Source organism: Elephas maximus, chromosome 1, assembly GCF_024166365.1.
Source record: "Elephas maximus indicus isolate mEleMax1 chromosome 1, mEleMax1 primary haplotype, whole genome shotgun sequence".
Classification (NCBI taxonomy): Eukaryota; Metazoa; Chordata; class Mammalia; order Proboscidea; family Elephantidae; genus Elephas; species Elephas maximus.
This window is the reverse complement of record NC_064819.1, coordinates 174,729,833-174,745,186: the sequence shown is the minus strand read 5'-3', so window position 1 is coordinate 174,745,186 and position 15,354 is coordinate 174,729,833. Positions and strand designations below refer to the sequence as shown.

General features: G+C 40.4%; 1 protein-coding gene across 5 annotated transcripts in view; it reads right to left on the bottom strand.

Annotated features, from left to right (window-relative positions):
• The window catches only part of ARMC2 (armadillo repeat containing 2), a 146,024-nt gene that overhangs the window by 113,669 nt on the left and 17,001 nt on the right, over positions 1-15,354 (bottom strand). For 4 of the 5 annotated variants that reach the window (XM_049895423.1, XM_049895684.1, XM_049895594.1 and 1 more), the window contains exon 4: positions 6,236-6,407. In XM_049895423.1, the coding sequence (XP_049751380.1) occupies positions 6,236-6,407 (172 nt within the window). Of the gene's footprint in view, positions 1-4,045; positions 4,374-6,235; positions 6,408-15,354 lie in introns of those variants that run through there. The other variant, XM_049895772.1, reaches the window with a different exon arrangement.

Genomic DNA, 15,354 nt, shown 5'->3' with positions numbered 1-15,354 from the left:
GCTAGAATTTTGTTGAGGATTTTTGCATCTATGTTCATGAGGGATATAGGTCTGTAATTTTCTTTTTTTGTAATGTCTTTACCTGGTTTTGGTATCAGGGAGATGGTGGCTTCATAGAATGAGTTGGGTAGTATTCCGTCATTTTCTATGCTTTGAAATACCTTCAGTAGTAGTGGGGTTAATTCTTCTCTGAAAGTTTGGTACAACTCTGCAGTGAAGCCGTCCGGGCCAGGGCTTTTTTTTGTTGGGAGTTTTTTGATTACCGTTTCAATCTCTTTTTTTGTTATGGGTCTATTTAGTTGTTCTACTTCTGAATGTGTTAGTTTAGGTAGGTAGTGTTTTTCCAGGAATTCATCCATTTCTTCTAGGTTTGCAAATTTGTTAGAGTACAATTTTTCGTAATAATCTGATATGATTCTTTTAATTTCAATTGGTTCTGTTGTGATGTGGTCCTTTTCGTTTCTTATTCGGGTTATTTGTTTCCTTTCCTGTATTTCTTTAGTCAGTCTAGCCAATGGTTTATCAATTTTGTTAATTTTTTCAAAGAACCAGCTTTTGGCTTTGTTAATTCTTTCAATTGTTTTTCTGTTCTCTAATTCATTTAGTTCAGCTCTAGTTTTTATTATTTGTTTTCTTCTGGTGCCTGATGGATTCTTTTGTTGCTCACTTTCTATTTGTTCAAATTGTAGGGACAGTTCTCTGATTTTGGCTCTTTCTTCTTTCTGTATGTGTGCATTTATCGATATAAATTGGCCTCTGAGCACTGCTTTTGCTGTGTCCCAGAGGTTTTGATAGGAAGTATTTTCATTCTCATTGCATTCTATGAATTTCCTTATTCCCTCCTTGATGTCTTCTATAACCCAGTCTTTTTTCAGGAGGGTATTGTTCATTTTCCAGGTATTTGATTTCTTTTCCCTAGTTTTTCTGTTATTGATTTCTACTTTTATTGCCTTGTGGTCTGAGAAGATGCTTTGTAATATTTCGATGTTTTGGACTCTGCAAAGGTTTGTTTTATGACCTAATATGTGGTCTATTCTAGAGAATGTTCCATGTGTGCTAGAAAAAAAAGTATACTTTGCAGCAGTTGGGTGGAGAGTTCTGTATAAGTCAATGAGGTCAAGTTGGTTGATTGTTGTAAGTAGGTCTTCCGTGTCTCTATTGAGCTTCTTACTGGATGTCCTGTCCTTTTCCGAAAGTGGTGTGTTGAAGTCTCCTACTATAATTGTGGAGGTATCGATCTCACTTTTCAATTCTGTTAAAATTTGGTTTATGTATCTTGCAGCCCTGTCATTGGGTGAATAAATATTTAATATGGTTATGTCTTCCTGATCAATTGTCCCTTTTATCATTATGTAGTGTCCTTCTTTATGCTTTGTGGTGGATTTAAGTCTAAAGTCTATTTTGTCAGAAATTAATATTGCTACTCCTCTTCTTTTTTGCTTATTGTTTGCTTGATATATTTTTTTCCATCCTTTGAGTTTTAGTTTGTGTCTCTAAGTCTAAGGTGTGTCTCTTGTAGGCAGCATATAGGCGGATCGTGTTTCTTTATCCAGTCCGAGACTCTCTGTCTCTTAATTGGTGCATTTAGTCCATTTACATTCAGGGTAATTATAGATAAATAAGTGTTTAGTGTTGTCATTTTGATGCCTTTTTATGTGTGCTGTTGACAATTTCATTTTTCCACATACTTTTTTGTGCTGAGACGTTTTTCTTAGTAAATTGTGAGATTCTCATTTTCGTAGTGTTTGACTTTATGTTTGTTGAGTCGTTACGTTTTTCTTGGCTTTTATCTTGAGTTATGGAGTTGTTATACCTCTTTGTGGTTACCTTATTATTTACCCCTATTTTTGTAAGTAAAAACCTAATTTATATTGTTCTATATCGCCTTGTATCACTCTCCATATGGCAGTTCTATGCCTCCTGTATTTAGTCCCTCTTTTTGATTATTGTGATCTTTTACATGTTGACTTCCGTGACTCCCTGTTATGAGTATTTTTTTTTTTTTTATTAATCCTAATTTGTTTTTGTGATTTCCCTATTTGAGTTGATATCAGGATGTTCTGTTTTGTGACCTTGTGTTGTGCTGGTATCTGATATTATTGGTTCTCTGCCCAAACAATATCCTTTAGTATTTCTTGTAGCTTTGGTTTGGTTTTTGCAAATTCTCTAAACTTGTGTTTACCTGTAAATATCTTAATTTCGCCTTCATATTTCAGAGAGAGTTTTGCTGGATATATGATCCTCGGCTGGCAGTTTTTCTCCTTCAGTGCTCTGTATATGTCGTCCCATTCCCTTCTTGCCTGCATGGTTTCTGCTGAGTAGTCTGAACTTATTCTTATTGATTCTCCCTTGAAGGAAACCTTTCTTTTATCCCTGGCTGCTTTTAAAATTTTCTGCTTCTCTTTGGTTTTGGCGAGTTTGATGATAATATGTCTTGGTGTTTTTCTTTTTGGATCAATCTTAAATGGGGTTCGATGAGCATCTTGGATAGATATGCTTTCATCTTTCATGATGTCAGGGAAGTTTTGTGTCAGGAGTTCTTCAACTATTTTCTCTGTGTTTTCTGTCTTCCCTCCCTGTTCTGGGACTCCAATCACACGCAAGTTATCCTTCTTGATAGAGTCCCACATGATTCTTAGGGTTTCTTCATTTTTTTAAATTCTTTTATCTGATTTTTTTTCAGCTATGTTGGTGTTAATTCCCTGGTCCTCCAGATGTCCCAGTCTGCATTCTAATTTCTCGAGTCTGCTCCTCTGACTTCCTATTGCGTTGTCTAATTCTGTAATTTTATTGTTAATCTTTTGGATTTCTACATGCTGTCTCTCTATGGATTCTTGCAACTTATTAATTTTTCCACTGTGTTCTTGAATAATCTTTTTGAGCTCTTCAACAGTTTTATCAGTGTGTTCCTTGGCTTCTTCTGCAGTTTCCCGTATTTCGTTTGTGATGTCTTAAAGCATTCTGTAAATTAGCTTTTTATATTCTGTATCTGATAATTCCAGGATTGTATCTTCATTTGGGAAAGATTTTGATTCTTTTGTTTGGGGGGTTGTAGAAGCTGTCATGGTCTGCTTCTTTATGTGGTTTGACATGGACTGCTGTCTCTGAGCCATCACTGGGAAACTAGTTTTTCCAGAAAATCCGCTAAAAACAAATGCAGTCAGATCCCTATCAGAATTGCCTTTGGATTATGACCGCCAGCTTGTTCTCTGTAAGGATGAAAGTCTGAGATTTGGATCATATATGCTTGGCTGTAGCTGGTTCTGTGTTTTTAGTCCAATTGGGGTGGATTTTTGGTCCCTCGGTTTTTTTTGTTGTTGTCGTTGTTCCTTCTCTCAGGCCGAAAGAGTGGGTTAGGAAAAGACCAAAAGAAAAAAAAAGGCGGGGGAAGCAAAGCTGCCGCGGAGCTGGAGCCTTCTCCCTCTGGCTCAGGCAATTCCAATGTTAATGAAGCTGCCTGGGAAGGGTGGGGGAGGGATCAGAGAGATAGGAGAGTAGCACCTCAGAATATAGCCAGAGTTGCTTGTCTTGCTTGGAATGTCTATTATATCTGAGATTCCCGCGGGGCGTGTCGCCTATGTGTGCTGGCTGTGTGGAGATTGCCCCCGGCGGTCTGGCCCTCTGAAGCCACCCGCTGCCAGCGTCAAGGTTCCCCTGCTGGGACGCTTTACTCCTGGCTCCAAAATCAGTCGCTGCCTCCCGGGGACCTCTCGTCCCGCCAGCCACGTCGCTGCGCCGCCCCTGCGAACAGGCTGGGCCCCCTCCCGGGGTTGGTTCAGGGGAGTGGAGCAGCTCTCCGTGCTTGTGCCATGCCAGCGCCCAGTCAAAATCCTGGCGGCACGATTCCCCGGCTTGGATGCTGCTCTCCCAGCTCCAAGACCAGTCACTGCCTCCCAGGGACTTCTCCCACCGGTTGCGTTGCCACGCCACCCGTGTGAACTGGCTGGGCCCCCTCCCGGGGTGAGTTCAGGGGGGTAGGGCTGGGCCCCTTGTTTGCGCCGTCAGCTCCCCTGGGCTCTGCCCTAAATCGGGTGTCAAAGTTTACCTGACTGGGACGCTGGCTCCAGGCTCTGAAAACAATCGCTGCTTCCCCGTATTTGTTCGTTTTCCGTCTCTAAATCTGTGTTTGTTGTTCAGGGTTCGTAGATTGTTATGTACTTGATCGATTCACTTGTTTTTCCGAGTCTTTGTTGCAAGAGGGATCCGAGGTAGCGTCTACCTAGTCCTCCATCTTGGCCCCCACCCCCGGCTTCTATTTTTGCTCCAGTGGAACTTTTGAAAAGTTTCTCGGGTGATTCTAATGTGCAGCTCCAGTTAAGAACTGCTGTTGAAACAAAAACATAAATTGAAACACATCTCTGCCCTGCTTAAGCCCGGCCTTGGCTTTTCATTGCCACCAGAATGAAGTCCAGGCCATTTCCCACAAGCCAAGGTTCTGCCAGCCCTTTGACCTCAGCTCCATCACCTTTCCCTTGCTTAACCACCTCCATCAGCACTGGCCTTCGTTTTCCCCACCACCCATGCTTGTTCCCAGCTCAGGCCTTTCTACATGCTGTTCTTTCAGCGTCGCGCACTCCCCCACAGATTTTTACGTGACTGCTTCCTTCTCATGATTCACACTTCAACTTAAATATCACCTTCTCAGTGACACCTTTCAGAGCCACCTGACAAAAGCAAATTGTCCCGGCCACAGTCACTATCTACCCCATTCTCTTGTTTATCTTCTTCACAGCAGTCATCAGAACCCAAATTATTGTTTAAATTTGTTTTCCTGTTTACTATCTATCTCCCCTTACTAGACTGTAAACTCTTTGAGGGCAGGACTTGATCTGGTTTGTCAACACATATGCTGTCCTTAGAGTGGCACCTGACACTCAGTAGGGGCTCAATAAATATCTGACTGACTGCTATAAAGGAAACACATTGAGACATTGAGGTCACACAAGCTGCCTAGTTAGATACTTCATTACGGCATCACAGGGTGATGCACACACCATGTACTTCTTTGTTTTTTCCTTTCTCGTTGATTCTATCTCTTCATCTCTATTAGAGATCACTCACCCCGAAGCCCATAGAGGCCACCCAGGAAAAGGAGTGAAATGGACTGGAGAAACATGGTAAAATATGAACTACAGATCACATCCCAGGCTAAAGGGGGCAGATGCTACTAAGCTCCAATTATTCCTTGTTTTGGCTACAGGGAATGGGGACCCAGTGTGGCTATATCGTCTGATTTTTCACAAGAAGTCATGAATCTCATGGATTCTTCCAGGAGATCTTCTACTTTTTAAATGTTGACAGCTAATTAAGAAAGAAAACTTATATGTGTCAAACAAGCATGAGCCTCAGGCAGTGGCTTGTAACCTTTGGGGTCCATCTTCAGATTATCTCCCCTCTGTGAACGTAAACCTACCCTCTTCATCATTTCTTGCTGACTGAGCTAGGGCCAGTTCTGTCAACTCTGGTAAAGTAGTTTTCTAGCTTTTTGAGCACATACAGTAAGAAGCAAATGTATAATATGACCCTTAATGCATACATATGTAATTGAAATAGTCTCTCAAAGCAATATTTACCCTTATTATTTCCTTTATATTCTATTCTACTTGATTTTTTAAAAATGCTGTTTGTGACCCACTAAACTGACTGTTATCCCACAAGAGGGTCATTTCCTGCAGTTTGAGAAACCCTGTCTTAGTATGCCCTGGAGGAGTGCGGTCCCAATTATTAGTGGCTCCCTCAGCATGTGAGGTCTTTAGCCTCTCTGTTCCCAGGTTTAGATCCCAGCCAGCAATTGTGTGGCAGTACCAAAAATCCCATTCAATGCTTGCTTACATATTCCCACGGGATCAGAAAGGCATTTTCAAAGACCTCAGTGTACATTATATGAATCTTAAGTATGCCTAATGAAAGTAACAACTTTTTGAACTCTAATTTAAAAATCATTTATTTCCTATATACGTGAACCCACCCATCAGGAAAAATACTTACCTTAATATTCCTTGTCTACCAAGTAATTTAAAAACAACAGAAATAACTGTGATATTTATGTGTTCCTTATCAACACCCAGAAAAATACATGTGCAGTAGTGCTTACGCAGTTTTTACACAATATTAACTAAAGCCTTAGTTAATGAAATCACCTGGAATTAGGAAAAATCATATAAAACTAGCTTTTGTGTGCAAACACAAGAAGCTTGTCTGTCCCCAGGTGTGAAAGGATGTTACATGGCCTTACATTCAGCAGGAGGAAGGGTTCGGTCCGGCAGCAGCGCCCCCTGCGAGGCCGCCCTGAATAAGCGTGCCCGGGCACTGCTTATTCTTCGAATTTTCGCAGGGTCCACTGGGGGTTTAGGAAAGGAAAGGAAGGAATCCTCCTCTGTGGTGGGAGATGTTGGAGTTTTCGGTTTCTGGAAAGAGATTTTTTAAATGATTGGTATGAGCTTCTGTGTTTCAAATAAGCCTCATTACCCTGGAGCTAGTCCTGACACTTCCAGAAGAACACAGGGCTTTCTGCTTGACTTCATTCTGGTCCAAGTCTATCGTCTCATTGGACCATCTCACCTAATGTGTATATAAATAACACTTATTCTTTTCTTTAATTATATTATGAGTAAATACTCTGCCGCTCTGCTCAAAATATTTGAGGAAGAAAAAAGGTCACCTGCGCTGGAAAACAGATATTACTATATAACGGACTATGAGATTAGGTATAGTACATTCAGCATGCTTTGCAAATATTTGTATTCAAATTCAATTCAGTTCAAAAAACATTTATTGAGCACCTATATGTGCCAACCACTAGTTGTCTGTCAGTTTGTCATATTGTGGTGGCTTGTGTGTTGCTGTGATGCTGGAAGCTATGCTATCAGTATTTCAAATACAAGCAGGGTCACCCACGCTGGACAGGCTTCAGCAGAGCTTCCAGACTAAGACAGACGAGGAAGAAGGACCTGGCAATTTACTTCCCCCCCAAAAAGAAAAAATTGGCCAGTGAAAACCTTATGAATAGCAAAGGAACACTGTCTGATATAGTGCTGGAAGAAGAGTCCCTCAGGTGGACGTCAACTAAAAATATGATTGAAGAGAGCTGCCTCCTCAAAATAGTCGATCTTAATGACATGGATAGAGTAAAGCTTTCAAGGCCTTCATTTGCTGATGTGGCATGACTCAAAACGAGAAGAAACAGCTGCAAACATCCACTAACAATTGGAACATGGGATGTATGAAGTAAGAATCAAGGAAAATTGGAAGTCGTCAAAAATCAAACAGAATACATAAAGATCAATATCCAAGGCATTAGTGAGCTGCAATGGGCTGGTACCAGCCATTTTCAATCAGACAATCATATGGTCTACTATGCCGAATGACAAACTGAAGAGGAATGGTGTCAGTTATAGAATAAAATCCATACGCCTACAAGAAGACCAGTTAATTATTATTCAAATTTACACACCAACCACTAATGCCAAAGTTGAAGGAACTGAAGATTTTTATCAACTTCTGTAGTCTGAAATTGATCAAGCATGCAGTCAAGATACTTGATAATTACTGGTGACTGCAATGTGAAAGCTGGAAATAAGAAGAATCGGTAATTGGAAATATGGCCTTGGTGACAGAAATGATGCGGAAGATCTCATGATAGAATTCTGCAAGTCCAACGACATATTCATTGCAAATACCTTTTTTCAACAACATAAACAGCAACTATACACGTGGACCTTACTGGATGGAAGACACAGGAATCAAATCAACTACATCTGTGGAAAGAGAAGCTGGAGAAGCTCAGTATTATCAATCAGAGCAAGGCCAGGGGCCAACTGCGGAACAGACCATCAATTGCTCCTATGCAAATTCAAGTTGAAGCTGAATAAAATTAAAATCATTCCATAAAAGTCAAAGTACAACTTTGAGTATATCTCACCTGAATTTAGAGACCATCTCAAGGATAGATCTGATGCATTGAACACTAATGACCAAAGACCAAATGGCTTGTGGAATGACATCAAGGACATCATACATGAAGAAAGCAAAAGGTCCTTAAAAAGACATGAAAAAAAGAAAAGACCAGAATGGATGTCAGAAGAGACTTTGAAACTTGCTCTTGAATACAGAGTGGCTTGGGTTAAAGCGAAAGGAAGAAATGATCACATAAAAGAACTGAACAGAAGATTTCAAAGGGCAGTTCAAGAAGACAAAGTAAAGTATTACAATGAAATATGCAAAGACCTGGAGTTAGAAAACAAAAAGAGAAGAACATGCTTGGCATTTCTAAAGTTGAAAGAACTGAAGAAGAAATTCAAGCCTCACGTTATAATACTGAAGGATTCCACGGGCAAAAAATTGAATGATGCAGGAAGTATCAAAAGAAGATGGAATCTGGCGTTATCTTAAACAGTTAGAAATAGAACTACCATACAACCCAGAAATCCCACTCCTCGGAATATACCCTAAAAATACAAGACCCTTCACACAAACAGATATATGCACACCCATGTTTATTGCAGCTCTGTTTACAATAGCAAAAAGCTGGAAGCAAACAAGATGTCCATCAACGGACGAATGGGTAAATAAATTGTGGTATATTCACACAATGGAATATTACGCATCGATAAAGAACAGTGACGAATCTCTGAAACACTTCATAACATGGAGGAATCTGGAAGGCATTATGCTGAGCGAAATGAGTCAGTTGCAAAAGGACAAATATTGTATAAGACCACTATTATAAGATCTTGAGAAATAGAAAAAACGGAAAAGAACACATACTTTTGTGGTTACAAAGGGGGGAGGGAGGGAGGGAGGGAGGGAGAGGGCTTTTTATTGATCAATCTGTAGATGGGAACTGCTTTGGGTGAAGGGAAAGACAACACTCAAAACATGGAAGGTCAGCCTAATTGGACAGGATTAAAAGTAAAGAGGTTTCCGAGATAAAATGAAAGCCTCAAAGGATAGCGAAGCAGGGGCTGGGGTCTGGGGAACTTGGTTTGAGAGGACTTCTAAATCAATGGGCAAAACAATTCTATTATGAAAACACTCTGCATCCCACTTTGAATTGTGGCACCTGGGGTCCTAAATGCCAACAAGCAGCCATCTAAAATACATTAATTGGTCTCAACCCACCGGGAGCAAAGGCAAAGGAAGAACACCAAGGTCACACGACAACTAAGAACCCAAGAGACAGAAAGGGCCACTTGAACCAGAGACCTACAATATCCTGAGACCAGAAGAACTAGTTGGTGCCCGGCCACAATCGATGTCTGCCCTGTCAGGGAACACAACAGACAACTCCTGAGGGAGCAGGAGACCAATGGGATGCAGACCCCAAATTCTCATTAAAAGACCACACCTAATGGTATGATTGCGACTAGAGGAATCCCAGAGACAATGCTCCCCAGAACTTCTGATGGCACAGGACAGGAACCATCCCCGAAGACAAATCATCAGGCATGAAAAGGACTGGTCAGTGGGGGGGAGAGAGATACTGATGAAGAGTGAGCTAATTAAATCAGGTGGACACAGGAGAGTGTGTTGGCAACTCTTGACTGGAGGGGGGATGGGAAGATAGAGAGAGAGGGAAGAAGGTAAAATTGGCACGAAACGAGAGACTATAAGGGCTGACTCAATAGGGGGAGAGCAAGTGGGAGAAGGGAGTAAGATGTATGTAAACCTACATGTGACAGACTGATTGGAATGGTAAATGTTCACTTGAAGCTTAATAAAAATTTAAAAAAAAAAAAAAAAAGAAGATGGAAGAAATACAGAGTCACTGTACCAAAAAGAATTGGTCAGTCTTCAACCATTTCAGGAGGTAGCGTATGATCAAGAACCAACAGTACTGAAGTATGAACTCCAAGCTGCACTGAAGGCATTGGCGAAAAACAAAGGTCCAGGAATTGATAGAATACCAGTTGAGATAATTCAAGAAATGGATGCAACCCAAGAAGCACTCATTTGTCTATGCCAAGAAATTTAGAAGACAGCTACCTGGCCAACAGACTGGAAGAGATCCATATTTTTACCCACTCCAAAGGAAGGTGATAAAATGAAATGAGGAAATTATTGAACAATATCATTAATATCACACGTAAGTAAAATTATGCTAAAGATCATTCAAAAGCAGTTTTAGTAGTACACTGACAGGGAACTGCCAGGAATTCAAGCCGGATTCAGAAGAGGCTCCGGAACCAGGGATATCATTGCTGATGTCAGATGGATCTTGGCTGAAAGCAGGGAATACCAGAAAGATGTTTACCTGAGTTTTATTGACTATGCAAAGGCATTCAACTATGTGGATCATAACAAATTATGTATAATATTGAAAGAATGGAAATTCTAGAACACTTAATTGTGCTCATGTGGAACGTGTACATAGACCAAGGGGCAATTGTTCGAACAGAACAAGAGAATGCTGAGTGGTTTCAAACTCAGAAAAAGTGTGCATCCAGGTTGCATCCTTTCACCATACTTAATCTGTATGCTGAGCAAATAATCCAATAAACCTGACTATATGAAGAAGAACGCAGCATTGGGATTGGAGGAAAACTCATTAGTAACCTGCGATATACACATGATACAACCTTGCTTGCTGAAAGCGAAGAAGACTTGAAGCACTTACTGATAAAGATCAAAGACTACAGCCTTCAGTATAGATTATGCCTCAACAGAAAGAAAACAAAAATTCTCACAACTGGATCAATAAACAACATATCATTATAAATGGAGAAAAGATTGAAGTTGTCAAGGACTTCATTTTATCTGGATCCACAATCAACGCCCACGGAAGCAGCAGCCAAGAAATAGAACGACGTATTGCATTAGGCAAATCTGCTGCAAAAGGCCTCTCTGATGACTATTACACCTTGAGGACTAAGGTGTACCTGACCCAAGCCATGGTATTTGTAATTGCCTCATATGCATGCAAAGCAGGACAATGTCACAATACTGGGGAAGTCAGCACAACCTGTACAAGGCAAAGTCATGGTAGCTCCATAGACATATCCAAACTCTCCGAGGGACCAAACAGCTGGGCTGAGGGCTGTGGGGGTCTCAGGGAACATCTAACTCAACTGGCATAACATAGTTTATAAAGAATACGTTCTACATTCTACTTCAGTGAATAGAGTCTGGGGTCTTAAAAGCCTGTGAGTGGCCATCTCACAGGACTCCACTGGTCTCACCCCTTCGGGAGCAAGGAAGAATGAAGAAAACTAAAGATAAAAGGGAAAGATTAACCCAAAGGACTAACGGACAACATCTACCATGGCCTTCAACAGACTGAGTCCAGTAAAATGACATGGTGCCTGGCTACCACCACTGACTACTCTGACAGGGTTCACAATAGAGGGTCTCGGACAGAGCTGGAGAAAAATGTACAACAAAATTCTAACTCAAAAGGAAAGACCTGACTTGCTGGCCGGACAGAGACTGGAAAAACCCTGAGAGTATGGCCCCAACGCACTTTCAGCTGAGTTATGAGGTCGTTCCTCAAGTTCACCCTTCAGCCAAAGATTGAACATGGAACAAAACAAGACTAAAGTCCCTAGGGCAGGGACTGGAAGGCAGGAGGGAAGAGGAAAGCTGGTAATACGGAACCCAGGGTTGAGAAGGGAAAGTTTTGACATGTCGTGGGGTTGTTAACCAGTGTCATAGAACAATCTATGTACTAACTGTTTGATGAGAGACTAGTTTGTTCTGTAAACCTTCATCTAAAGTACAATTAAAAAAAAAAAAGGAACAAAAAATTTTTTTTAAAAGCAGGACAATGAATGAGGAAAGAGAATTGATGCCTTTGAATTACGGTGTTAGTGAAGAATATTGAATATACCATGGACTGCCGGAAGAACGAACAGATCTGTATTGGAAGAAGTACAGCCAGAATGCTCCTTAGAAGCAAGAATGGCAAGCCTTCATCTCATGTATTCTGAACATGTTATCAGAAGGGACCAGTCCTGGAAAAGGACATCACACTTAGTAAAGTAGAGGGGCAGTGAAAAAGAGGAAGACCCTCAATGAGATAGACTGACACAGTGGCTGCAACAACGGGCTCAAACATAGCAACCACTGTGGGATGGTGCAGGGCCAGTCAGTGTTTCATTCTATTGTACGTACGGTCGCTATGAGTCAGAACCTTCTTGGCGGCACCTAAGAACAACTGCAACATGTGCCAAGTACTGTGTAGCAAATAAACACTACCTTTACATATTAAAATTACTGGCGTAATTCCAGTTCCTTAAAAGACTTAAAAATATCTGTACCAAGCACTGTGCTACCCAGAGCTCACTCTGGTCTAACCTTCAGACGGTGATAGTCTGCACCCAGGACCAAAACCTCACAGCATGACTTCGTAGTTCTGTTCCTCCTGCCTCCCACTTTAGCACTATTAACTGTCTCTGAAAGAGCAATCTTATGGTAGCAAGTGCTTTTAGCTCTCTAACCAAAAATAATCAAGTTACAGTTCCCAAAGTCACTTCCATAATATGTGAAAAGGATGACTCCCTAGACAATAAGTTAATCAACAGCAAACCAAAAAAAAAAAATTTTTTTTTTAAAATCCAGTGTAAAGTTCAAGTCAGGTAATTTGGAAAAATGGGTAAGGTTATCTATCATGTACAGCCCATAATCTCAAACACTTTTTTCTTCATATATATTAAAAGAACAAACATCTATATTAGAGTTTTCCTTCCAAGAAGTTATTTATTTCAATAATGACATTATTCAAAATATTTCCTCTTGCTCACTTAATCCAGAATTTGTTTAAAAACCAGACAAAACAAATTATTTTTATACTTCAGACACACATTTAAAAAAAATAATTAAAGAAAAAAACCATTGCTGTTGAGTTGATTCTGACTCATCTGTAGGACAGAATAGAACTGCCCCATACAGTTTTTAAAGAAAAAGGGGTAAATAAAATAATCAGCATATATACTGGAAAGAGTAAATGACTTTGGGATCAAACAGACCTGGAGTGGAATCACCTCGCTAGCTATGTGAACTTGGGCAGGCCATTTATTGCTCCGAACTTCCCCAGCTTTAAAATGGAGACACTAGAGCAGGGACATTGAGAGGATCGAATGAGCTGACGTATATAAAATCCCTGTCACGGGGGGGGGCTTAAGAAATGCTAGCTCTCTTCCCTGTGGAAGTTGCTCACCCCTTATTTATCCAATTTGATTCGAAACTACTTTTAACTCTTCTCAAAAGTCAAGGCCCTGGCTTCTGACACAACCTTGCTGGAATAAAGACTCATAAAATGGGATTTCTGAGGGCTCTATTCTGAAGGAGTAATACTCATTTGTCTGTACATTTGTTTAATCAACAGTCACTTCATTTTTAGTCTCCCTAATCTGCTGCAGCAGCGGCAGTGTCGGTTCAGTGATGGAATTCTCACCTTCCACAGAGATGGCCTGGGTCTGATTCCCAGCCAATGTACCTTATGTGCAGCCACCACCCACCTGTCGATGGACGCTTGCGTGTTGCTATGAGGCTGAACATGTTCCAGCAGAGCTTCCAGACTAAGATGAACTAGGAAGAAAGGCCTGGTGATCTACTTTAGAAAAGCAGCCAATGAAAATCCTATGGATCACAAAGGTTCGATCTGTAACCGATCATGGAGATGGCACAGGACTTGGCAAGATTTCATTCCGTTGTGCGCAGAGTGGCCATGAGTTGGGGGCAGACTCAATGGCGGCTAACAACAATTTGTTGCAAAACATTCATAAAAATGTGACTTAGGCTATGAAGTGAATGGCAAAAAAAAATAGGAAAATAAGTGCTTTAGACATAAATAATTATGAAAGATGAAATATATAAGAATCACCTCAGTACTGAATGTAGTTACAGGTTTTCTTGTTTCAAAATGTCTATACTCTGCAGGTAGCTTGAAACTGAAAAAGACTGACGACTCTGTGAAATGATAATGCAGATAAAGCAAATGATTTCTTTTATAGATGCCTTAACTATTATAAATATTTTGGGTAGTAAGTAAAAGTTCTCATAAAAAGGGAAAATGTAGTTTTGCAAAGCTGATTTTTACTCAGAAGACAGTAACTGAGTCACCTCTGACTGGCAAGATAAAGTCTCCTAACTGCTCGCTGATAAAAGGCGTTATTCCCCTAGCGCAAAATTATTAACTGTTTGTAAAATGAAAACATTAGCTCCATTCACTCCTGACCTTTAATAAAATATTTATTCCATTTAAATATTTATCTCACTGAGCTACTTAAAATATGAGGTGATACATGTAAAGCATTTTTAGTTCTTCCAGAGAGAAAACTATGAAACAAGACATCAATTTCTTTCATGCCAAGTTCTACAAAGTGTTCTTCCACTCTGTGGAACAAAACAGGTTTTATGAAGAAAACCTGTTAAAAAAAAAAAAAAAGTTCTTTTAAAATTCACTTCAAATAAATGTACAAGTGGAGCCCCTGGGTAGTATAAATAGCTAAAGCACTTGGCTGCTAACCTAAAGGTTGAAGATTTGAGTCCACCCAGAGGCATCTTAGAAGAAAGGCCTGGTGATCTATTTCCAAAAATCAGCCATTGAAAACCCTACAGAGCACAGTTCTACTCTGACACACATAGGGTAGCCATAAGTCACAGTCAACTAGATGGCCACTGGTGAAAGGCACAAGTAATGCTACAAATAAGTGTAAATCTTCATTTAAGAACCTTACTTATCCTGCACGTTTTGTTTCATAACACTAATCAGTGACTTGAGTATAACCAAGGATACCTGGAAAGTACTTGGAAAGAACCTATTGAAGACAGGAAGATTACTTTCATAGAACAACCCAACCAAGGATGAGGCAATTCATAGAACATTTGAAGGATCTGGCTGGCCATGGCCCTTAGGCCAGCACAGTGGTCCTTGACCACTTTCTGATGCTCCTCCTGAGGACCACCAGAAGGGAAGGCAAGGGCCATCCCCCATACTATGGGAAGACCAGAAAGGGAGTTGATGATATACCACTTCAGAGGAAAAGTTGCTCATGAATTAATTTGTAAAGGAGCAGAACACACACACACTCACCTCACAATACAAGGCCCCTTGGAAGTCAGAAAGTAAATATTAAAAATTGTCCCAAATACATAACCTTTGAGATTTGGCAATTCTATGTGCATTTCTATTACTACGATTTTCTCTGTAGGTACTCTGGGCAACTCTGTCACTCTGAGCATGTGACTCACCACTGAAATGTTACCATTCATTTCAGAAATAGCAATAGAAAAAACACTGCTTTGACATTCTTGCTCTACTTTTTCTTATTCTGGATCTACCTCTATGCCCAAGGTCTATGTGGGTTTCTAAGTCCCTTTCTTATTAAATTTTGTTTCACTTGTTAAATACTTGGA